General features: G+C 43.8%; 1 protein-coding gene across 2 annotated transcripts in view; it reads right to left on the bottom strand.

Annotated features, from left to right (window-relative positions):
* Nucleotides 1-24835, bottom strand: part of DOCK4 (dedicator of cytokinesis 4) — a 1300588-nt gene that overhangs the window by 731794 nt on the left and 543959 nt on the right. For both annotated transcript variants that reach the window (XM_069228963.1, XM_069228964.1), the window contains exon 13: nucleotides 13214-13339. In XM_069228963.1, the coding sequence (XP_069085064.1) occupies nucleotides 13214-13339 (126 nt within the window). The remainder of the gene's footprint in view (nucleotides 1-13213; nucleotides 13340-24835) is intronic.

The following is a 24835-nucleotide window of genomic DNA, read 5'->3' as shown; positions in this document are numbered from 1 at the left end:
AAAACTACCCTCACCCCGCCCCTAAAACAAAACTTCCTCAAGCCCTTAATACACCCCATCCCTAAAAACTACCTCCAACCCTGCCCTAACCCCTCTTACCTGACCGCGTCCTCTCCCAATCCACTCTGCCTTTTCCTCTGCCTTAACCACGCATATGCGTAGTTCAGCACATGCATGGTTAAGGCAGAGAAAAAGCCGTGCATTGTTCTGGCAAGCGTGGTTACGCTTGCGTGGGAAACGTTTGTGTTGTTCCCAACGCATTGTTCAGGACGTTTCCCTTCTACAGCCTCCAATATGATGTGCATACCTTGTAACGAATTAACCTAATGAGTTCCGCTCAATACTGACTGGACAGTTTTGCTTCCAAAGATGTCAGCCTCAGTAAGTGCACTGTCTAAGCCACATCCACTGAGATAACTTCCTGCACATGGCAATGCAACTTTTGTCATGTGGAAAACACCCATCATTGGATAAGGATCATCACATTCTACTGGATTGCTCATAAAAATGTCAGCTACAATATGGAAAACACTTTCATCGCAGAAAATTGGCAGGATAGGCTGGTCTTCAAGCTGAGCGTGCACATTTTTAAAATTATTTAGAGCTGTGTATACTGTTGCGTAGTTTGATTACTGGTGAAAACCCAACCTTCTTCAGTGGGATGGTATTCTGGGAGATTAGACAATTAATTCCAGCCCACTGAGGAAATGGCTTTTCTTCATCCTTCAGTCTGCACTAAATAAGCATTATGATAAATTCAGTTAAGTGAGCTTTGCAGACCGCAGCATCAGGTAGAAGGCGATCCATGTCCTCAGCCACTTTGAAACTTTCTGGTACACTGGGACATGTTGATGGCTTGTAGCGATTTTGCACACATTGGCAAGGCAATGGGGTTATAGGTTTGCAGCTTTGTTTTGTTTATGCATACATCTGACAGCTTGTTTTTCAGCAGCACACTCTGCCAGGAGGTAAAGATCCTCTGCTACCACCTGCTTTGCTCATATTTATTAATTTCAATCAACGGAAAACCTAAAACAAAAACAATATCAAAATAAAATACCAATATTTTCGCCAAGATACATCATCAGAGAGTCGCAATTTTGGAAAATAGCAGTTGCTCTGAGGAGGTATTGTCTGTCCCTTAGACTATTTGACCCCAAAACCTATGTTTTGACACCAAAATGAAGTACATAGGTCCCATGGTGCCTGAAATATCACATCATGACTGCAACACATCTGCCATTTTAAAAACTGTTGTCCAGAAAAAACATCAGCCCAGATTAGCAATGTCTACCCAAGCAAAATTACTTCTCTGATGATACAAACACACAAATCAAAAATGAAAATCTCTGGACATCAATTTTTTATGGCAGTATATCAAGGGGCCAGGACTACAAGCACTTCTTTAGAGTTCAGCCATTCTTATTGTGACCAAGCTCCAAATTCCTCCCTCTACCCTCCCCCTCCAAGCCCCCACACCTAACCCCTCCATAACTCCCGTCCCCCACACCCCTAAAGTCAAGACATACTTAGGGAAAGTAGTTGTGGAATAAATGGCTAACACTACAACGGTTGTTTGGAACTCTGAATGGTACATATCATGAGCTCAGTTTGAAATCCAGGTGCATGGGCTCAAGCAGCTGCCTGAGAGCAAGAGAGAGAGGGAGGAGAGAGGAGCGCAAGCGTTACATGCATCCAAGGGAAGTAAAGAGTCACACAATGTGAGCTCATGTGAAGCCATCTTTGGTGCAGACTTGTTAAAGCAGCTAGTGTCTTTAATGTTTGCCGTCGCGTGAGGAGGATGCTTGTAGAGACAATTGCTGGCCACTCAGTGCCTGGTATTCAACCATCACAGTTTCTGCAGTAGTATTGAGAAAGTATTTCTTATTTATTTATGTTAATAATATATATATGTGAGCACTTCAAAGTGTATTCCTTAGCACTTGTTATTTTGTTAAGCCATCGGAAAAGTGCTGTGTTAAATACACCATGTGTGCCCCTCCGTCACTGAACATTACACCACCAAAAAAAACTTTCAGCCCCATGGGAAGCGATTCTATAATGAAGTAGAAAGAGAGGAGGTAATCTTTTATTGATTATATTTCAAGATTCCCACTCAGTCCCTTTGGGACTCACTCTCTTCAAGAGGCAAGGCTTGGTGGATCCATGCCTCATGTGTGATTGCTCCTCATTTATAGTGAAGCTGAAGAGCAAACTCTTCCTCATCTGAGATGACCTGCAACTGGCAGATCTCACCTAGAAGTAATTATACCATAATCATATTTGTCACCTTCCTCTATCTCCCAGGTGACTGAAATATTTAACTTCATATGTGTTGTAACAGTGTAACTAGGGTAGCACCTACAATTTGATGCTACCACTTGATGCTGGAAATGCAAATGTGGCCATCTCCACTGGTTCAGCACTGGGAACCTAGAACTGACAGGGAGGAGACCGTGTATGGCTTGCAGGGCAAATCTTTGATTCTAATTTGTTATACTTCTGATGCTTCTTCCTGACAGCAGAGGAATTAGGACTTGGCTTCTGATGCAATTATCAGAAAGGGTCCATAAACTTGAATAGCATGAAGTCTAAGAAACCCCACTTACGGGTCAGCTTAAGTCACAGTAATTGTAATGTCTGCATAGGAGAAGGATAATTGTCCAGGGTTACCCTGGTAAGGGGAGGAAAGGGGAGAGGAAGACACACCAATTAAGCTTTATTTTGGCAAAAAGCCATAAAAGCACAATAAAAACCATACAAAAATAAAATCAATATTACAACCTTTTAAAAACAATACAGAATATACAAATAATAAGTGTGCTGAAGCTTAAAACATATATACAATAAAGCCCTCTGTCAAATAAAAGCAAATGGAAAGCAGGCAAGAGAAAACTGCTTAAAAAACAGTTGGCCTGCTGTATTGTAAAGAAAGTGTCCTTAAAGAAACATCCCCAAAGTGCTCAATATAATATGGTCCCAAGGGAACACAGTAATCAACAAGAGAAGACAGTCAAGCAATGTTCATTAGGGTTCAGGAACCTCAGACATTACATCCACTTGCCACAGGATTGTTGTTACTCTTGCCTAATGGGGCCAATGGTCCTCCCCCATCCGTATTGCCGGCCAACACTTTCTGCCTTATTCGCCACATACATAAAAGGAATCTATTAACAGAAAAAACAAATAAACGACTCCCATCATATCTCAACATCCTGAGAGCCTCTCTATGATTACAAAATCCCAAGGTCTGGCACAATGCAATTAGCCATTTCCTCCTAGAGTTAATGAGCGCAGGGCAAAAAAGTAAAAACATGTTCAATAGATTCTTTGGGATCACCATACATTAAACATTTGGCTCTGGTAAGGCCCTTAGAAGCTGTCCACTTTGCAGTGTATTGGCCAATTAGCAGAGTGCTATACCGGAACTGCAAACTGCAAATACAGCCTCCTAGCTAAAGGCGGTTCTACTTCATCCAGAAATTCTTCACACCTATATGAATTTTTAACATCTAGAAAAGCACCAGTCAGTGATCCATTAGTCACTCCAGCAGATAGTACAGACTATTTAAAACACCAGAATGTATGTTTAATAAAATGCCTGGTTATTGCCCTTGCGTCCCTAGGGGAGGTCCACAACTCCATAAGACCCAATTTTGTTAAGGTATCCTTGATGTACTTTTGACAAGGTATATCCTCCTGACCAGTCTATGGAAAGAATTAGGGGATCAGCTTTGGGGTGGACCATATTCTAAGTAAGGGCCGCACTCCTAATTTATCAGTAAGTGGTCTGAATCCCAAATCTAGTCTAAGGGGAAGCATGGGGTATTAACGGGAAGCCCAGTAAGCTGACGCATAAAGTGATTTTCTACTACCAAAGCACTTTCACACCAAGATAGACCCACAGTTCTGCCCCATAATTAGCAGTCCCCGGGACCTGAGTATCATATAATTGTAGGGCTGGCTGGATAGGGCAAAACTAAGAGCTCATTAACATCTTGATGATGCCTCCCACAGATTTTTCTATCTTCAGCCTACGCTGCTGGACATGATTGTTCCAACCCATATACTGCGTCAGCGTTCTACCCAGGTAATTAAATGTATATACGTGCTAAGGGAATCCCAGCGAGCCTAGGGATAGCCCTGGTTTTAAATCATAAACTTTGTCTTCTTACTAACTTTAATCTGTAATCCTCTATCGTTACAGAAACTTTCAAAAGAAACCCTTAGTCTCTGTAATCCCACCGGACCTTAGAGAGCAATAGAGTATCGTCAGTGAACATAAGCACAGGCACCATTTTGTTTGCAAGTTTAAGGGAATCATTATCACATAATTCGAGATAGTCGACCAGGCTATTAATATCTAATGAAGATAACGTTGGAGCAAGGATGCACCCCTGCCTGATTCCTCTATTTACTAGGAAAGGATCTGTTAATTTTCCTGCATTGCCACATCTCACCTGAGCATAGTTATTAGTGTGCAATCTCATTAGGGTGTCTAGCAAATAACCCTGGACCCCCCCCCCATAGTTGCCAGGACTTTCCCCAAGGTTGCTCTGAGGATTAAGTCAAAGGCCGAACGAAGATCAACGAAGACTATATTAAGTCTGCCTTTACCCAGGGTGGCATATTTCCAAAAACAGCAATTAGAGGCAAAACACCTGATGTATGGTGCTAACGGAATCCCTGAACCCTGCCTGGAAAGGAGTCAAAATATTGTTGGACTGCATCCAGTCCTGCAACCTACCCAGCAATACCTTGCTAAATATTTTAGTGCACAATCAATAAGGCTGATATACCTATAATTAATGGGCAAAGCCCTGGAACTCAAAAATAGGAATAATTTCAGTCCATGCGCACGAAGGAGTAGGGGCCCCTTTCATAATAGCAGTAACTTCTACAGAGAAATAGGCACACCATATGCCTGGTTCATTTAAAAATAAGTTGCCTGGAATCTTGTCAAGATCAGGGACTTTGTTATGGACTATCCCACCAATAGCATGTTGCAATTCAAGACTGGTAATCTTCCATGGGTCAATATCAAGTGCTAGGTCTGTAGTCGGGAAGACACTAGCTACAGAATTAAGGTATTCTTCCCGGAACTCCCACCCAGATAGTCTAGTCATCCCAGGATCAATCACATCAGATGGTGGTCCCACTGGGGCCTCACTTTGCATGTAAAGACTAGAAAAGTGCCCAACCCAGTCCTCAGCAGACATATTACTTTTTATAGAGCTAGCACTATCTCGATTTTCTGATACAACCAAATTCCAAAAGGAGCAACAATCCCGGGATCCAGTAGCCTCCAGAAGGCCTTCCCATATCATTCTTTCCCCTCTCTTTTTAGCATCTACAAGTACTTTTTTGTAGGCATATCTAGCGGCTACAATCATTGATCTATCTTGCGCCTTGAGAGCCCTTACTAAGCACACTCTGGCCCTTTTACATGTGTCAGTATACCAACAGCGTTGGCCCCTCCTCCCACTGGATCGCCTTGCTTCCTTGCAGAAAAAACGATCCCTAAAGTTAGAGAATAACTGACCATTAATTTGTAAGAATGCCCACTGAGTATCCTGTACAAACTCCATAGCATCCACTGTTATCGCAGAGAGTCCGCAAGCAGGCTATATACCCCTCTAATAAACTCTTGGTTGTACAGCACTCCACTTAATTCTGTGCCTGTTGTTGGTAACTACTAGCCTTCTACCGAAAGGTCTCCTCATTAATATCAATACTTAGTTTAATACTTAGGCTCAACATAAGTACCAGAGCATTGTGATCACTGTCTGTACGCGGAGTCACAATCATATCAATTAGCTATACTGAGAGGTTCATACTGGCAATTAAAATCCCCTCCCACAATCTTTCTGACAGCTGCTGGAATAGAAGACATGTGCGAGTTCAGGATGCCTATCACATGTGATTCGGATGTGGCACCTACCGACCTAGTATAGACATTATAATTGTAATATATATAATCCCCAGGAATAGTAACACTTATACATAGCAAGTCTTGTGATTCCACATGTATATCCCTTAGCTTGCCAACAACTGTAGATTTTATACAAATCATTAGTCCCCAGCCAGCCTACCCGATCCTATAGAGACTGCTGCCTTAGTGAAACAAACAGATCCAGGAAAAAAACAAAGATGACAAAGCCCAGGTATCCTGAAAAAGACAAATATCAAAATCATTTATAAATTCACACCGTTCTGGAATGGACAATTAGGACCTGAGTCCAACTCGGGAAGAAGCTCAAGGGAACTGCGAGCCAGGGTCGACATTAGGGCAGTCAACAATACCTGTACAATGATGGGCTATGCTTTCCATAGGGTCGGGAAAAGGTAAAGTGCCTATACTATTGGAAGGACCTGAACTAGTAAACTTAAAGGAGTTGAAGGGCGGGGTCTGAATCTTAACTTTTTGGAGTCAATCCACTCCATCAAGAGGTTAAATCTGATTATATGTAGGAAGATTGACGTAATCACCAACTCTAGGCTAGTAGTGTGTGGACTGCGCAGGGAGGGCAAAAAGACTGATAAGGCTTCTGAGAAATAGTTACCTGCTGACAAGTTGGTGGCCTATAGAAATATCTCAAAGGTAATGGTTCATTTTGACTAATAACCTCCTTAGGATTGGAAACCCTACCAGTTAAAACTAGATGTGCCAGTGCGGGAAATCTGAAATTGACAGTAATGCAATCCCCAGGACAATCGACCTTACCAAAGCCCAGCCAAGCAACAAGTTTAGCAAATAGGATATTGCTGGCCTGAGGAAAATCTATATATTTAGCTAGCCAGTCCAGAGTTTTGTTGAATAACTCTTCTTATGACTCTTTCTGATCCTCCTGCAGCTTTGGTACATTAGACGGTATAACAGCATATGGGGATTAGGCAGGGGGAGCTGTCTCCTTGGGTGATTTAGTCCTTTCCCAGTTCCCTGCCTACAGTTGTCTATGAGGCTGGGACCCGTACCACACTTCCCTGCCGAACTACGATGCAGTGGGTTTTGCTGGGATAGAATAGTCAAAGAGTCAGAGGAACGATCCAGGAAGAGCCTTACTACTGGTGGAATTTTGCCCATCCCTTAAATGACTCCCCTGTACAGCTCTACTGTCCATGGCATCTATGTATGGCTGGATGTGATTGCACTTGTGCTGTCTTAAAAGGTGAAGTTCTTTTTCTATAGTTTCAATGTGAACATACAGAGGACTGAGTTCAGTTCGGAGCATTTCTATTACTTTACTCAGATAGCAATTAGTTGCTGTGCCCAAGCTGGTTTGAGTAAGTCAACATCACAGACCGTAGCCTCACCACATACCCATTCCCCCAACCTGGATCTCCATATCACCAGTATGCCCACTGTGAATGGGTAAAATAGTTGTTTTGGACGTCGGGCTTGCTTAAATTTCTCTGACCTTTTGATGGCCGATGGTGGACTATGCACAGACCCAGGAGTAGGGGCTGGGTTTTGGATGGATTCTGTTAAAGAAAGGATTTGGGGGGCGATCAGCTGGGTATCACTGCCAGGTGTAGTTAAATGTAAATTATCTCCTAGGGTTGTCCTGTCTGAACTGAGAGGCGACACTCTGTAAGTTCAGTCTCTGTGGTAACAACACCCAATGCCCTATGAAGCATTTTATCAACAAAGTTGCACTTAGGGGTGGAGTTGGGCCGAGTGTCAAATGCTTTTCTCTTACCCAGCCTATCTTTACTTAATGGTACTTTGGTACCAGAAAAAGATGGCTCGCCCTTGTGCACCCTTTTGCATAAAATCCACTAACTAAGAGTTTATACAAATCAATGGCAACAGAACATACTTAAGACACCATAAAACTCATGATGTGAGAAGCAGGCACCTCCTAATACACTTTGTGAAAGATAATCACCAGCCTATGCATCTCGCTTAAAATATTCCTAGGTTACACTCCTCAAAAATGATAAGGAAAGAAGTATATTTCACTTCTATTTAAAATTCACATCTCGGTTATCCCCAAGGGAAAAGAAAAAGGAGTCCAAACAAATAGTCCAGATCGTCCCTCACAGTCACTCAACCCAGTAGACAAACAGATGTTAGGGGTGTGGCACAGCCTAGGCTCATCCAGGCTCAGACAGGCCCAGACTGGCCCACGCTTGGCCCGGTCACACGCCCGGGCATGCCACATGCCGTAGTTCTCAGTAGGGGCTTTTCAGAGTGTGGCTCCCCCTCCCTTCTCCTGGGCGAAGTCCCACCCTAGCAGGAGATGGCAAGCAAAGGAACCAGGGTCCCAAACAACACCAAGCGTGTCTCGTGCTGCGGTTCTCAGTAGGTGCTTTATAGCACTTGGCTCCTCCTCCCTTGTCCTGGGTGATGCCTGCTCGGGGACGTAGTCCCACCCCAGGGGGAGATGGCAAGCAAAGGAACCAGGTCCCAAACAACACCAAGCGCATCCCGCACCGCGGTTCTCAGTAGGCGCTTTATAGCGCATGGCTCCTCCTCCCTTCTCCTGGGCGATGCCTGCTGGAGGATGTAGTCATACCCAGCAGGAGATGGCAAGCAAAGAAACCAGGTCCCAAATAACACCAAGTGCACAAATGATGACATACCCTGCTTTCCGTCAACAGAGACAGCTGGAGATCCAGGCACTGCATATAATTCAAAGTTCCTCTGGCCACAGTAGGAGATGTTGACAGATTAGCTGATTGGCTGGATGAATAGTCAACTCAATTCTTAATAAAAGGAATTAGTTATCTATCTCAGAACAGATGACACAGGATGAATTAAGATGTAGGCTTTGAGAAAATGTATACAAGTGTTGTGTGGGTCAGTCACTAATGTATGTTCTTTCAAGTCAGACTTTTGTAGTATAAACCACCTGCAGAGAACATCAAAATGTATATGGTAATCTTAATGAGATATGTAGAATGGGAAATGTCGGGAACAAAGATTACTTTGTTAACGCAAGCGGAACCATACTTGCATTAACAATAACTCCCTTTCTCTCTGCCTTAACCACACATGTGCTGAACAACACACATGCGTGGTTAAGACAGAGAAAAAGGGAGAGTGCATTGGGAGAGGACACGGCCAGGTAAGTGGGGCTGACGCGGGGTTGGGGGTAGTTTTTAGGGGTGAGGTGTCGGGGTAGTTTGTTTTTTTAGGACAGGGTGGGGGGGATCGGGGCAGTTCTGTTTTTAGGGGTGAGGTGGGGGAATCGGGATAGGTGTGTTTTTAGGGGCAGGTGGGGGGGTTGGGATAATTTTGTTTTGGGGTAAGGGGGATCAGGGTAGTTTGTTTTTTGGGGTGGTGTAGGGGATCAGGGTAGTTAGGTTTTTGAGGGTGTGGGGGTCAGGGTACTTTTGTTTTTGAGGGTGGGGGTTCGGGGTAGTTTTGTTTTTGGGGGTGGGGTAGTTTGGTTTTTGGGGGTGGGGTGGGGGTTCAGGGTAGTTTTGTTTCTGGAGGTGGGGGGGTCGTGGTAGTTTGGTTTTTGGGGTGGGGGATTGGGTAGTTAGGTTTTTAGGGGTGTGGGGGTCGTGGTACTTTTGTTTTGGGGGTTGGGGGTTCTGGGCAGTTTTGTTTTTGGGGTGGGGGATCGAGGTAGTTAGGTTTTTGGAGGTGTGGGTGTCGTGGTACTTTTGTTTTTGGGGTTGGGGTTCAGGGTAGTTTTGTTTTTGGTGGTGGGGGATCGAGGTAGTTAGGTGTTTGGGGGTGGGGGATCGGGGTAGTTAGGTTTTAGGGGCGGGGTGGGTGGTCGGGGTAGTTTGGTTATTGGGGTGGGGGATCAGGGTAGCTTAGTTTTGGGGGTTGGAGGATCGGGATAGTTTTGTTTTTGGGGGTGGGATGGGGGATTGGGGTAGTTAGCTTTTTAGGGGTGGGGGATTGGGGTAGTTAGGTTTTTAGGGTCGGTGGGGGATCGAGGTACATTTGTTTTTAGGGGTGGTAGGTCGGATAGTTTGGTGTTTGGGGTTGGGCAGTTGACGTTATTTTTTTTTTTAGGGGCAGGGTGGGGGGTGTCAGTTGTTTTTAGGGCGGTGGGGGGAGGTCAGGGAAGGGTTTAGGGCTCACAGTGGGTGTGAGGTATCCAGGGCAGTTTTGTTTTAGGGGTGGGGGTCGGGTACTTTTAGTATTATGGGTGGGGTACTTCTGGGCCTTAGGGCAGGTGGGGGGGGTCGCATGCTAGAACCATGCATGCCGTTCCCACACATGCCTTTACTAGACATGCTTTTACAATGGAAAATTGTTGTTTAGGCATGCGTGGTTCCAGCATGTTCCATCATACAATCATGCAGAATATCTGTGCAGTTAAAATACTAAACTAAAGCCCTTGCTACCTGTCCCGCTTCACAAAAAAATACCATTGGAATGTTGAAGTTGATACTGGTATGCAAAAAAACAGAATTGATGGATGGTGCATTTAGAGAGCTCTCAGACTTTGGGTCAAGAGTGCATGGACGGATCTGCATGAACCATTGGTATTGGTAGTACCTTAAATTTCACGCTTCATTAGATGTCAAATGTTCACACATGCTGTGAATTAAAAGAGTAGACAAACACATACAATGAAAAGTTTGCATTTTTAGGGCTGGGTGCTTTCCCAACTTACATAAAATTGTGTTTCTTTCAAAAAGCAACACAGAAGGCAAAGTGCATTTTACTATTGATAGTTTTATTTTATAGTACTAGTTTTGCAAATCACCCAACAGCTTCGATAAAAATGTCCTTAGAGTGAATTAATTCAAGACATTTTAAAAGCAAGACCAGACAATGGTTCACTTAACTTAATTGACTCCTAAAGTATTTACATATACCATTGAAGAAAGAATCTCGTACTGCGAGTTCATAGTTGTCCAATAAAATAAAATATTTGTATTATTTCATCCTGGTCCTAAAGAAGATTATGTGGCTCCACTTGAATAAGATTGATTGCCCTTACTAAAATTCTATCCACTTCACATCCAACTCGTAAGCTACCTGAAGTAAAATAGCATACGTCGAGCCAATGCTTAATTTGTAAATAAAAAGGTGCCTGTGTCCAAAGCTCTCCTCTAAAATACGAGGCTGCTGTAATCCTGAAGCCAGCACGGGCCTCTTTAATCCATTTACAGCCACTCCCTGTCCCTTCAGATCACTCTTGCAACGTTCTGCTTTTCCCATTTGTGGCGCCTTTTCATTTTTCTCTTCCACCGTCTTTCCCATATGTGTCTTTTGCTCGCAGTAAATGCTTGAGGCAGAAAAATAACTGCTGGCCCTCGAAAATAAGTGCTGATGCCCCGCACCGGATCAAATTAGGCACTTCGATCTAACATAGAAGCTGTCTACATTATGTTTTACCATTCCAACTTTTAGGAAGCTAGAAACGTACCACGGTCATTTCAAGGGTCACCTCGTTTGCATGGATAGATCTTCCTGTGCACCCCAGGAAAGAAACGTCTGTGGATCAATTTGTAAATCCTTGGGAAGATCTCAGATGCCTCCTATTTGATTAGGAGCAAATGGGCTTTATCTCTCTTCCAAACTGACACTTTTGAATTGATTAGGTCTGTTTTGGAAAGTCCGTTTTTATTTAACGTTGCCATTCTTTTCATCAAGACTGTAAATTAAATACATTGATATAATATTAATATAGAATGTGAGGCAATCATACGGAAGGAAAATGGATCAGAGAAGAAACCAGTTACTACTACAGCAAAATTGCTTCGACCCGAGTGGCACCTGGGAACCCGCATCTATGAACTTTCACACAGGCGTTCAAAACACCTGTGACGCGCTCCCCTGCCAAGTGCAGCTTTAAAAAAACATTGAAAGAAGACTGTCCGTTGTTTAGAGTGCGGAGGGTAGCAACACAATAGCCTTTTATCTGGTGTGTGTGTGTGTCAATCTGTTTACTAAAGATCAACTTATGGAACCAACTGTGCAGGTTGTGCAAATATTCCTGCAAAATGAATTAAAACTGGCATCATACGGCGTGTTCATAAAATGCAATATCTTGGGTATTACTTTATGAGATAATGATTATTGAATATTATTAATTGTTACATTTCAAGCATGGCATCCAGATATTTGATGCGGATTGACTAATAAATACAAAATTATCCTAACCAAAATGTCAGCGTGACGAAGGCAGGAAAAGAAGGCCATCGTTATAAGTGCCCCCATCATGGGTCGGGTGTTCCCAGCCCCGGAGGTACTCATGACGGTAACTCCGGGGCATGGGGACAACCAGGCCTCTTATGAGTTGGGCCCCTAAGGTCCATTACGAAATGAGGAATTCGTAGCAGATTTGGACATTTTGGGTCCTACTCCTTTGGTAACACTCATTTTGGGCCGAACTTTCAACCGCTGTGTTCAGATGCATTCGGCAGCCAATATAAAAGAAAAAAACTGAAAACCCTAGAGGCCCGGTGGCTACCGTTACTGGCCCTGCTGGGATTACGAGGCCACTTGTAACGCGGGCCTAAGTGTGCACCTTCCCAGTGTGTGCGAAACTACCTGCTACTGCTGTTCATTATCAGCTGTACATTTGCGCCACACAGAGCTTTCAACCACATCCTGGATGGCAGGGAGTATCAATACTCGGCCCCTACTTATGCTTTTCTGAACAACGGCACAGAAAGCTGCTGCCAGGTGTATTTGCTACTCGTGCCGATAAAAAATAGAGGCTTAGTTTAGAACGATATTCTATAACATTCACAGAATTCTAACTGAAAATACTCATCCAGGCTAGATCAATAATTTCAACGGAGGAGCATAGGTATGAGTATTTCTTTTTAACTAAGGTTTTTTCACAACCTCGTTGTTTCGATGCCAATGCTCTGCCTCTTACATTTCTTAATGAAAGTCACTAGGTCCGCTTTAATTTCGCTGACGTAGGCTTTGAATGCTGATTGCAATTAGGAACAAAGTTTGCTGCACACCTGCACCATTTTCATTGGCCGAAGTGACATTACGCATACACGTGTTTTCATTCTCACTGTTTACCCTCACCAGACTCGTGTTAACGTACTGCACTGTACCACTGAAGTGCACAACGAACATTTTTTACGAAATTAAAAATAGAGCAGTAGATTTGCCCCCAGGTGATTCCTCTGCCAGTGTACGGTATTACTGCAGCCTCTGAACAGATACATAAACGCTGGAAATAGCTTCAAGGTGAACATTCCTGTGATATTGCATTTCTTTCCAAAACAGTCAGAAACGATTAGGCTTTGTTCATTTTTCTCATTTTTGACCTACCCGGCATGATAATATCGGAAAAGCCAAGCTTTCTTGTTAGAGACACCCCACGGGCAAACACCGTCATGTACTCCCGTCTAATTTGTTCGATGTCCCCGGCCAGCAACTGGAAGGAAACTGCCAGACCTAGGATGAAAACATAAATGGAGAAACAGTTTAGCAGGAAACTACGGCTTGTCCACGCTGCCTGGCGACATCCATCTCGGAAGCAAGGAAAGGCACTGAATACGAGAATGAATTATTCGGGCCCATGAATAAATGCTACATTGCACCGGCTCTGCCTCTTGCTCCCGTTAGCAGCCGATTACAAAATAGAGGTGTTGTTATTTTATGCACATGTGCACACCTGTCAACATCTTGACTCAAAATGCAGGTGAAGCCAACCACGTGGGAGGGGGGTCCTATTAGGGTGAACACTGATACAAAGGTGAAATAGGATTGAAATGTTGTGTTTGCCAGGGAAGCGAATGGAAGCAATAAGAGGGCAAGACCTGCCAAGTGAGGGTGAAATGACAACTATGCACGTGCAAGCAGGGGTACATCGGTTACAAAAAAACATTTGGTTACCAGAGGTGGGTGAGCCAGGGAAAGCTCACGCCTGATGCCTGGCTCTGGCTCAGCTCGAGGTCCTCTTGGATCCTGGAGCCCGGAACGAGCAGAGCTTTCATGGAAGGCGACGTGGCTTAGTATTAGTACCGAGGGCAGCTGACCACAGAAGTGGGGAAGCCGGTTCGAATCCCAGCCTCCTCTGAATATCCTGGGAATCCAGAACAATCACTTAATCTCCCTATGCCTGAATACAAGGCCTGGGTCTGTACTGAAGTGCTCTAATGCCCCAGGATTCTAATGTGAAAAACTGGCAACTAAAAGTCAGGCTTTTGCTGGTCATAAAGGCAATGCATTACACTTTGACCTGAAAAAGAAATACCCATCCAGAGGCTAAATTGCAGTGTGAAACTTGAAAACCATGGATCAATCCCGCCTTCCCTCGTTGACCAAACCTAGGCAAACAATTGATTTCATCGAGCAAACGTTTTCCTCATTATCAGATTTGATGATTTGTGATAATGAATATTTTCAAGTTCATGTTTAAAAACCTTAATCTTTAATAAACACTTTCCAATGTTCTGATGTAATCTGATAAATTAATATACTAAATGCTTCGGTACATTAAAGAAATACGCTTTTCTTTATTTTTTCTTTTTAGAATTTTGTGGAGAATTTATCCTATTTTTAACGAGGTCAATATCACTTAAAGGAAAGCATCCGATGCCAGGCACTGATATTCAATGCACCCAGCTGTTTTTACACCTCTTAGTATGGCGTGGATCTAAATAAAAGCACAGTTTGGTATGTATTTCCTGTTTAATTTCACTTCAGCTCTACTCCCTCGGCCATCACTACAATTGCTAACACAACACCAAGACAATGCGGCAGAGGAGAAGTCAGAAAAATAATGCCCCCCAACCCCCGAACCACATCGGAATGAGCTCGGAGGCAGCCTGAGCCTTCCTACTAGAATTCTGAAATTTCGCACCTGAGAAATTATATTTCCTTTTATGGGGCCAAATGGTACATTTACCAAAAACAAATATCAAAGATGTTGTAAAAAGAAAAAGTACATTTCTGGCATTGTCTGAGTAGTACTCAACCGATGGCCCCTCGGTGCACAGGATCATGTTCACAAACTCTTCTGCCAAAACAAAACACTGACCAAAAAGCTGTTCTGGGTAACTATTGGTCGCAAACAGGACGCACTTTAAAAGCTTCTCTGGATATCTATGTGAATTCAACAGGCCTCATGGTACAACACTGCTAGAACTGTTGAGATTAATGCACTCAATCAATCAATCTTTTTTTCGTTAAGCGCAGCTACTCACCCGTAAAGGTTTCAAAGCGCTGAGGTGTGTGGGGGGGGGGGGGGCGTGGAGCGTCCATCAGTGCAGTGGTTCTTCAAATATATTCTTCTAACAGTCATGTCTTCAGCTTTTTCGTGAAGTTGAGGACGGGTATAGTCTGTCTGAGGTGGGGAGGTAAGGCGTTCCCGGCTGTGGTGGTGAGGTAGGAGAAAGAGCATCCCCCTGTTCTTGTTTTTCTGATGCGGGGTACTTCGGCGAGATAGAGCTGAGCCTAGAGTAGGGTTCTGTGGGTGCGTGGAAGTTGAGTCTTCTGTTCAGGTAGGCTGGTCCGGTGTTGTGGACGGCTTTGTATGCATGGATGAGGATCTTGAAGGTGATTCTTTTCTCTATGGGGAGCCAGTATAGTGTGCACAGGTGTTTGGAGACTTGACAGTGTTGGGATAGGTCTAGGACCAGTCTGGCGGCAGCGTTCTGTATGTTCTGTAGTTTGCGGTTGAGTTTTTTGTTAATTACGGAGTAGAGCGTGTTGCCGTAGTCCAGTCTGCTGGTAATGAGGGCATGTGTGACGGTCTTTCGGTGTTAGAGTGGGATCCAGTTGAATGTCTTGCGTAGGAGGCGGAGGGTTCGGAAGCAGGTGGAGGCGACTGATTTGACTTGGCGGTCCATGTTGAGTTTGGAGTCCAGGATGATTCGGAGGTTGCATGTTTGGTTCGTGGGGGTAGGTGGACTTCTGAGGGTGGAGGGCCACCAGGAGTCGTTCCACGCGTCGGGTTGAGGGCCCATGATGAGTATTTCAGTTTTCTGCATTGGGTGTTAAGCAGCTACTTTTCATCCAGTTGGCGACTGCTCCCATGCCTTTGTGGAGTTGTGTCTGGCTGTGTTGGGTTCGTTGGATAGGGAAAGGATGAGTTGGATAGGGAGAGGATGGGGTATCGTCAGCGTAGGAGATGATGTGGAGTCCGTAGTTTCTGAGGATGGAGGCTAGTGGGGCCATGTAGATCTTAAACAGCGTGGGGCTGGGGGAGGATCCCTGGGGAACTCTGCAGGTGGTGGGTGCGGAGTTCGAGAGGAAAGGGGAAGTCTTACTCGTTGAGTTCTGCCAGAGAGGAAAGATCGAATCCAGTTGAGAGTCTTGTCTCTCATGCTGGCCTCGTGAAGTCTGCATATCAGGGTGTGGTAGGAGAATGTGTCGAAAGCCACCGAGAGGTTGAGCAGGATGAGGGCCGCAGTCTCTCCTTTGTCCAGCAGGGAGTGGATGTCATCCGTTGCGGCTAGGAGGGCTGTTTTGGCGCTGTGGTTTTTTCTGAAACCTGATTGGAAGGCATCGAGGATGCTGTGGTCTTCAATGAAAGTGGGAAGTTGGCTGTTGATGGCTTTCTCAATGACTTTCACTGGGAAATGGAGCTGGGAGATGGGTCTCTAGTTCTTGAGGTCGGTGGGGTCTGTAGAGGGTTTCTTGAGAAGAGAGTTGATCTAGGCGTGTTTCCAGTTGTCGGAGAAGGAAGCATCTGCTAGGGAGCGGTTGATGGTGAGGCGGAGCTTGGGGGCGATGGTTTTAGTGGCTCTGTTGAAGATGTGGTGGGGGCAATGGTCCGTGGGGGCCGCGAAGTGTATGGTCCTCATTGTCTTCAGTGTATCTTTGGTGGTGAGTGGGGTCCAGTTGGTTATCGTTGGTTTTTTGGTGTCGGGTTCCGGTGGAGGGAGTTCTGCACATAGGTTGTCCTCGCTGAAGTTGTCGTAGATGGTCTTGATTTTGTGGTGGAAGTATGTGTTGAGTTTGTTGCAGAGATCTTGTGAGGGTGGGATGTCTGCTGCTTCGCTGTTGGGTTGGGCGAACTCCTTGATGATGCTGAAGAGTTCCTTGCTGTTGTGTGTGGAGATTCTTTCTTGTATTGGTTTCTTTCTGGTGCTTTTAATGAGACGTTGGTGTGCGGTGGTGGCGGCTCTGAAGTTGATTTGGACTTCTGTAGATTTGGTGTTTCTCCAGATTTTCTAGAGGCATCGACATGTGCTTCTGGATTCTTGGAGTTATACGGTGAACCAGCTGGCTTTCTTGGTGTGGGTGCTATTGTTCTTTTTGAGGGAGGCTATGATGTTGGTGCAGTCGGCGATCCATTTGTGTAAGGTGAGGGCTGCAATGTTCGGGTCGTCGTTGTGTGCGATGGGGGGGCGGGGTTGGCAAGAGTTGTGAGAGCTGGTCATCGGTGATTCTTGCCCAGCTTCTACGGGATGGTTGGTGTTGGGGTCTGATGATGGTGGGTATGTTGAAGGTGAAATGGATGCAGCGATGGTCGGTCCATGGAAGTTCGGAGGTGTGGCTGAAGGTGACGGAGGTTCCTGTTGTGAAGATGGGGTCGATGGTGTGTCCTGCTGAATGTGTTGGTTCCGTTACGATCTGTTGGAGCCCTATGTTGTGGAGGTTGTCTAGGAGGGATGCGGTGTTGGGGTCTTGCAGGTTGTCAAGGTGGAAGTTAAGGTCTCCCAGCAGGGTGTAGCGGGAGGCTGCAATGGCTTGCACGGTGATACTGTCTGTGATGGAGTTGGAAAAAGATGCGCGAGGCCGGGTGGACGGTAGATGAGGGTTCCCCCTGAGGGTGAACGCTGGACTTGCCTGAAGTTTGAGGTAGAGGTGTTCCATCAGGCTTGTGGGGTCCTCTGAGTGTGTACTCAGTCGAATGCTAGATTTGTGAATGATGGTGATTCACCCCCCTTCCCCCAGGTGGCTGGGTCAGTCTCTCCGGGTGATCTTGTATCCGTGGGGAATGGCGATAGCAATGTCTGGGCCAGAGGTGGTGTTGGTCCAGGATTCGGTGATGAATGCGACGTCCTGGGGTGGTGCTGTCAAGGTAGTCCCAGATTTCGGTGGCATGTTTGTGGAGGGAGCAGACATTGAGGAGGATGCATTTCAGGATCTTCGGTGTGGGTGTGTTGTTGTGGGTGGGTTGTGCCGGATTGAAGGTCTTGGTGGGGGTGTAGGATTGGCGGCAGCAAAGGCAGCTGAAGGGTCCGTGTGTGTCGGCCGGTGATGAGGGCTTACAGTTGTTGTTGCATCCTGGGTTGAGTGCATGAAGTGCTGCTGGCATGTAGAGGTGGTGGGTGGGAGGTTCACGGTCTTGGTGCTGGTCGCGGTCTGGTGGCGGACGGGTGCAGACGGGCTTGCCTTTGGCGCGCCTTCAGAATGCCAGTGGCGCACCCGCTGCGGGTAGCCACAATTAAGTAGGGTGAGGGAGGAGAGGACAGCTGGGAGGCGGGAGCAGGAAAACAGCACGAATAGGGAGGCGGGCCGAAAGGGCAGCAGAGGCAGGAAGAGGGAAGCGAGAAGAGGTAAAATAGATCGGAAGAGAAAAACTGGCAAAAGAGGGTAAAAAGCACAGAAAAAAAGAGGAATCAGATAGAGAAAAGCACAGAAAGCGCAGGGTAGAAGACAGAGAAGCAGAAAAGCACGAAGGGGGAAGATAGAGAGAAAGAGGAAGCCTAGCAGAAGAGCAAGGCTCTCCCACTAGACACCAGGGATGAGGCGCAGGAGGAGGGCCTTGAACTTCTGACCGGGGTCAGAGTTCAATCAGACACGGGCTGCACTTACTGTAGTGGCCTGTGGGTACTCTCTGGTCACATTTATACATCACCTACAATAGCTCAATACATTAATGAACACACTGGCTGTGACGCATTATGACAATCCTTAAGGCAACAATGTTTGTGTTCCAGTAGGACAGCCCGTTGAGTTAATATGCTTGTTGCAGAGGCTCGAATGTACACTCTCTATACTCCCTTAAGCACGCTTTCTGTAGTTTTTTCTACAGGGCTAATTCTGAGTTGATTTACTTTAGACGCTCTTAAATGTTGAGGTTAAGGTTTAGGTAAATTTTAGCCTAGGATCACACAGTTTGGAGTTGTGTGTAAATCGGGACTTCAGACCAGGTGTCAGTTAACAGTCTGCAATGCAGCTGGAGGACTTACCTCGGCCCTGAAAGTAGTCTGACAAGGATGCTGTGTTGTAGACATTAAAAGATATTTCTTTCACCTAAGTGTTAGTTATGATTGCTATGATATTGATCCATTATAATGAACACAGGGAACAATAAGTGCGCTTAACTAATGATTGATTTTGTTACGATCCAGGTCAGTGCCACGCCTCTGAGCTTTTCATATTTAGGCTCTGTTGTGTACTACCACCAAGTCACCTAACACAGGTCTGGGATTATTTGGGAAAGCTCCGCAAAGGTGTGATAACGTGTAAATAACAGAGAAATATAGCAACTAACCTAGGGTTTTTTCAAGAGAAATCACAAGGACATACTTTTTTTTTTTCCAAAGGCTCCCTTCAGTCCTTCACACCATCCACAAAGTGGCCTAGTGTAAGGAAATAAATACGACTACGCACTGCTTAATTTGTAAATAAAAACGTGCCGGTGCTCAAAACTCTCCTTTGAAACATGGGCTGCTGCAATTAAATGTGCAAACACTGAATACGGAGGCATCTCAGGCCTCTTTAATCCATTTACAGCATTCACTGCTCCTTCAGCTGACTCTTGCAGCTTTGTGTTTTCTCCCAGTGTGACGCTTTTCCGTCTTTCTCATGTGTCTTTAGCTCGCAGTAAATGCTTGAGGCAGAAAAATATAAGTGCCGGCCCTCGAAAATACGAGCGGTTCCCCGCAGTTGAAACCTCCGGCTCAAATTCAGCACTGGGACTATGTGGCTATTTAATTATGAGAATGAGTAAAGCACGTTTACCGACTATCTCCTCACACATAAGCGTAACATGTCTTAAGGGAGACTGAAAACTGCTCCAGCTGGTGAGTCAGATTTGAACTGTATTTTAGAGTACGTACATCATATAAATAATACATGAGTTACCCAACATGCTCATAAGGAGTAGGACGAGGAGTAGAAGTAAATTGGTGGAATAATTAATTATAATTGATGTTCAAGCCAAGACTTAATACGTAGCGTGAAACAAGCCAACGCTTCAACAGTGATTGTCATTCTGGAGCAAATATGCATGGAACAGACAAAGGTCCCGCATGTGTGGCCAATTACTGCCTCAGAGTGAGGACAGCCTACTGCGCAACCAGCACTGCCAGGCGGGAAAGGCTTCTGACTCATTTCATGCTAGAGCTTTGAGACTGAATCTGAACACACACGGCTTCACTTCTTCAATATACATGTACAATGGTGTTCATACCTGCAGTAGCCCCTGAACTTACAAGCTGATATTTTCAGGCTTTAATTTGTGCCAGTGTTTGCCAGTACTCGGCAATGACATTTATTTACAATACCAACATTTTAATATGACAGTTCATCACATTCTGGTGCTGTCCGACTTTTTTTGCAATGTTTTTCACACCTTCAACCAGTTAAAAAAAATAGTGAACTCGCGCCTTTAGTCCATTATTACAACTCGAAGTGGCGCTGGAATCAGTGCTTAATTTGAGCCTGTCGTTTCTGGTGCTCTGCAATGCAACTTAATTGTGAACACCAGAATATATGACAAGGTGGCACTGTTTGTGTAAATTGCTCTGTGACCTCCCACACAACCCTACTAAATTCTCCTGCATTCATCTCACCCTGCTACTATGCTCTCCCTAACCCTTCCACATCCTCTTTCCCCTCCGCCCCCCTTTTATTCATCTCAAGCCTTTGGATTGAGTAAATGAAGGATAAACTCCCAATTAACACTTCTGGATTTCTTTCCTCCTCCACCCCTCCATTACTCCAGTCAATCTAACTAACAAACTCTCATATCCGCAACTCAAATTAACTCATAATAATACTAAAACTGTACTCCTTATTAAATTATACTAATCCATCACTAATTCTTGTTGGGTACCGGAGTAGCGTGCTACTCATCGAAAAGCGCTTCGACGCCTCGTCAGGGGTAGTAAGCGCTATATAAATACGATTACAATTACAATTACAATTACAATATGTCCACAACTGACGTTTATTAATTCAATATACATTAAAATGACTAATACCTGCACCTCAAGATATTCTTTTAGGCTTGGAGGCCTGCAACAGCCTGCATTGTCACACTTGTAAGGTCTGATGTTAGCAGTTGTGTTGGTTTTGCCATTGGGGGCACTGGGAGGGGAAATGGGTTGTGCAAGCTGCAGTGGCCTCCTGACGAGGTCCCTGCCACTTTTTTAAAAAACAAATTACGCACTGTTTGTAACAGTGCAAAATGCCATGCTAGTGTCAGTGTGATTGGTAGTAGTAAGCACTGGAACTGGTATATGACAGACCTAGCAGAGGCAGTGGATGGACTGAGCCCAGTGGCTTCCTAATAAATAAGTAGGGCAATGGCACTTACTTTTTGGCAAATGATAAATCTTAATAATCAAGTGCTGTCCCTTGTGTCATGAAAAGTCGTCAAGATGTGATAGTTTAAGTTTATGAAAGTAAAAGTGAAAAACTAATGTAGAAAGCTGCACTGACACATTTTAAATGTGCAATTGTTTGTATTTCAGAGTTCGACTTAGGTGCCTTTTGAATTAAATCACGTTAGAAGGATAAAACTGATGTTAAAATGTAATTTAGACTCTGGACTATCAGTGTATATAGAACAAATATTGGATTTCTTGTAATTAATTAAAGATTAATGAGTTTAAAAATAGGTGCAAGTGAGAGAAATGCACTTCTCTGTTGTACTTAATGAAATTTAAGTGATAAAGCTTTTTTGTATGAAATGCATTACTCATATTGATGAAATTATTAATGCTGAATGTATAAGTTGCATATTACATGTGTTTTACTAAACATTAATTACATGCATTTTGTATATTTTTTGTGTTAGCATAAGTGAGGCCTGCTGAGTTGGTATTTTGCAGTCATGTAAAAGTGTTGACTTATTTTTTCATAACGTGAAGTCTTCTTTCAGATTTTGCTCCTTTTTTGTATTTGACCTGATTGTTTAAACGTGAAAGGATTCATTCCTTTAGCCTTGAGAAAAGAATATTGCAGGAACATGGACTGAGATCGTACACATTTGTTTCAAGCATGCTTGGAGTCACACGGAAGAGAGATGTTCCCACGACAGACCTGGGAAAAATGCAGACTGTTGGAATTTGGAGTCTGATGATTGACTGTCATTGGATGATGCCCCTTCAACGTGACACGAACTGATACCTTTGGCAAATCAATTTGATTTCTGAAATTTGACATAATGATGAATATTCTAGCTTTGGTCAGTCTTGAAGAGTCTTGCTCAGTCTTAACGGGTCATGAGCAGTCCTGAGAGCTCTTGATTTTTGCAGATGCCTTGCTGACTTTGAAGTCTTACTGATGAAAATTCCCTGAATGCTGTACTCTTGGAAAGGTATCTTCCTCTCTGCAATTTGCCCTTATCCTTGAAATGCCCTTTTTTTTATTTAGTAATCCTTTAATTTACCCCTTCAGAAGACTCATGACTGAGCTTCTGATATGTTGACACTTTCTTTTCTTACTTATCTTTTGCCAACTGGTGAACCTGCAGTGTGAGATTATCATTTTTCAAATTATTTTTGTACTTTTCCTATTTTGCCTGCATGTGTTCCTCCCCACACCTGTATTTCCATAATTTGATTAGCTGTAGGGTTGACCTGTGACCAGCCAAAGATTATTGACTCTGCTAAATTTGAATTGACTGATGATTGTAGATTAGTAAATTCTGATCAGAAAGTTATACTTGTCTCAGATAGTCTTACTGATGTTATGTATTATTTTACTTGATTGCTTAGTTCCATTGATGTTAGTTTGTCTGAATTTATTTAGAAGCCTTGGGCCACCCTAGGTGATTATGTCTTTTATAACTTGGTTCTGCGCACTGTCTTCATGACTTTGAGCTGGTGGTTCAATTGGATCTATGATTCTCTAACTAGAGTGTGATTAAGGATATTGATACACCAGAAGATGTTTTCTTTAAGATTTTAAACGGTAAGCATGTTTACTGGTTTACATTCTGCTTAATAACTTCAATCAAACAGGTATGAATTGTTACAACAGCATAACCATGTATAACTCACAAAGTTGACTTGACTCACACTGAAGAGTATATCAAACTTCTACTGTAAGTCTATTATCTTACATATACATTAACAATAGTAGTATCTCCTAAGTGAATCTGTGCCTCCACAGAGGCTCAAAGAGAAGGGTCAGCTGTTCAAGGCCTGTGTCAATCCCTAATACCAGCCAGTGCCTGGAGCAAGTGGTATTAATATGACTGAAGCCTAAGAGTAATTTTGTTCATTAGTAAAGAGCATTGCGAACCTGTAACCCCAATGGAATAACTCCAGAGTTCAGATATTCAATCATCATTTGTGTGTGTGTAGAATCAGTCTGATATGATTTTTCCAACGTTTTTCTAATTTATCTAAAAGAGTTCACTAACAACTGGGAGTGTGGGGGCCAATGGTACCAATAATGACGGACTGCAAACGATTTGGGCATTATGCTCCTTCAAACTTAGGGGACATTCCCTGGTACTCATAGGAAGCCAAAAGAAACAGAGTATAAAGATGCCCATGCAGCTACAGAGCTGCACTGAAATAGTGTATGAAACACAGGGGTTGGTCACTGACCCACCCATCACCAGGGAAAATGTTAGGTACAAAGAACACAAAGACCTTGGATAAAGATTCCATAAACAGATGAATTTCTAAATGAAAGTGTTTTTCATTTAATTATGTACTTTTATGTATTGGTTTCAACTGAAAACCATACTCTTTCATACGTTTGACTGCTCCATACACTTTAGAGTCACCCCTTTTATCGTTCCCAGAGCTGGAGTGGCGGTCTAGTGTACCCTACATTCCCCTGCGTCTTGACGTTTGCGCTCTTGGCCAGTGGAGGCTACTTTTGATAATTCTGCATCTCGCCCAAGCGCTTCTTATAAAATTTAGTCTTCCCAGAGCACACCAACTTCGGAAGAGGCTCCCTTAATGTAATTCCATTCATTTTCATTGACTCTACCTCAAGTATAAGGCCACTGGTCAGGCTTAGAATAACCAACGCCTTGCAAATATTTTTTTGGTCACAATCCGTTGCTTATAGCTTAACCGATGTACTTTACAGATACATTTCAGATCGTTTTCAATTACACACAGCAGTATTCATTTAGAAGTAATTAAATTAAGCTAATCACTTTACCTCTAGAACGCCACCCAGCATCACTTCCTTCTTTGCTCAGATACTTTTAACAAATGCACGTGTTTCTATTCCTGTACACAGATCTATCCAGTGAGTAACATTCCAATTTAACTTTGTCGGTGGCCTTCTGTTCTTGCTTTCATTAATGGGCTACTCAACGTTTTCACATATTTTAATCCAAGCCCATGTTTCCATATTTTTTAACCTGTGGGCCATTTCTTGATGCTTGTGATAACTGGCCAAAGTCAGTACTTTTTGATATCCTTAGTGACATGGCACTTTCACTCCCTTTTTTAAGAGATCTTCCTAAAATCCTTTTTCCTCTTACATTCAGAGGTTAATTCTGTTCAAAATCTTTCCGTCCCAATGATGACCTTTGGCTAATTATGGGTCAAAATGCCGTCGACATAGCGGCAACCGGACTTTTATTAAATCCAAGTGTGGACACTGAGATTCTGTACAAAGATATGAACTGTTGTCACTGCTTCCCTCTATTTTGTTACACACTTGTCTATGTTCCCCTTGTATACACTGTGTGATTACTTGAACAGGAGCACTGTTACGATTAATTAAATAGTGTATATTTAGGGCGGATATAATGGCTATTGTCACTTATTTCATTTAATGAAACCAAAA

This window comes from Pleurodeles waltl, chromosome 4_1, assembly GCF_031143425.1.
Source record: "Pleurodeles waltl isolate 20211129_DDA chromosome 4_1, aPleWal1.hap1.20221129, whole genome shotgun sequence".
Taxonomy (NCBI): Eukaryota; Metazoa; Chordata; class Amphibia; order Caudata; family Salamandridae; genus Pleurodeles; species Pleurodeles waltl.
This window is presented reverse-complemented; position numbering and strand designations above follow the sequence as displayed.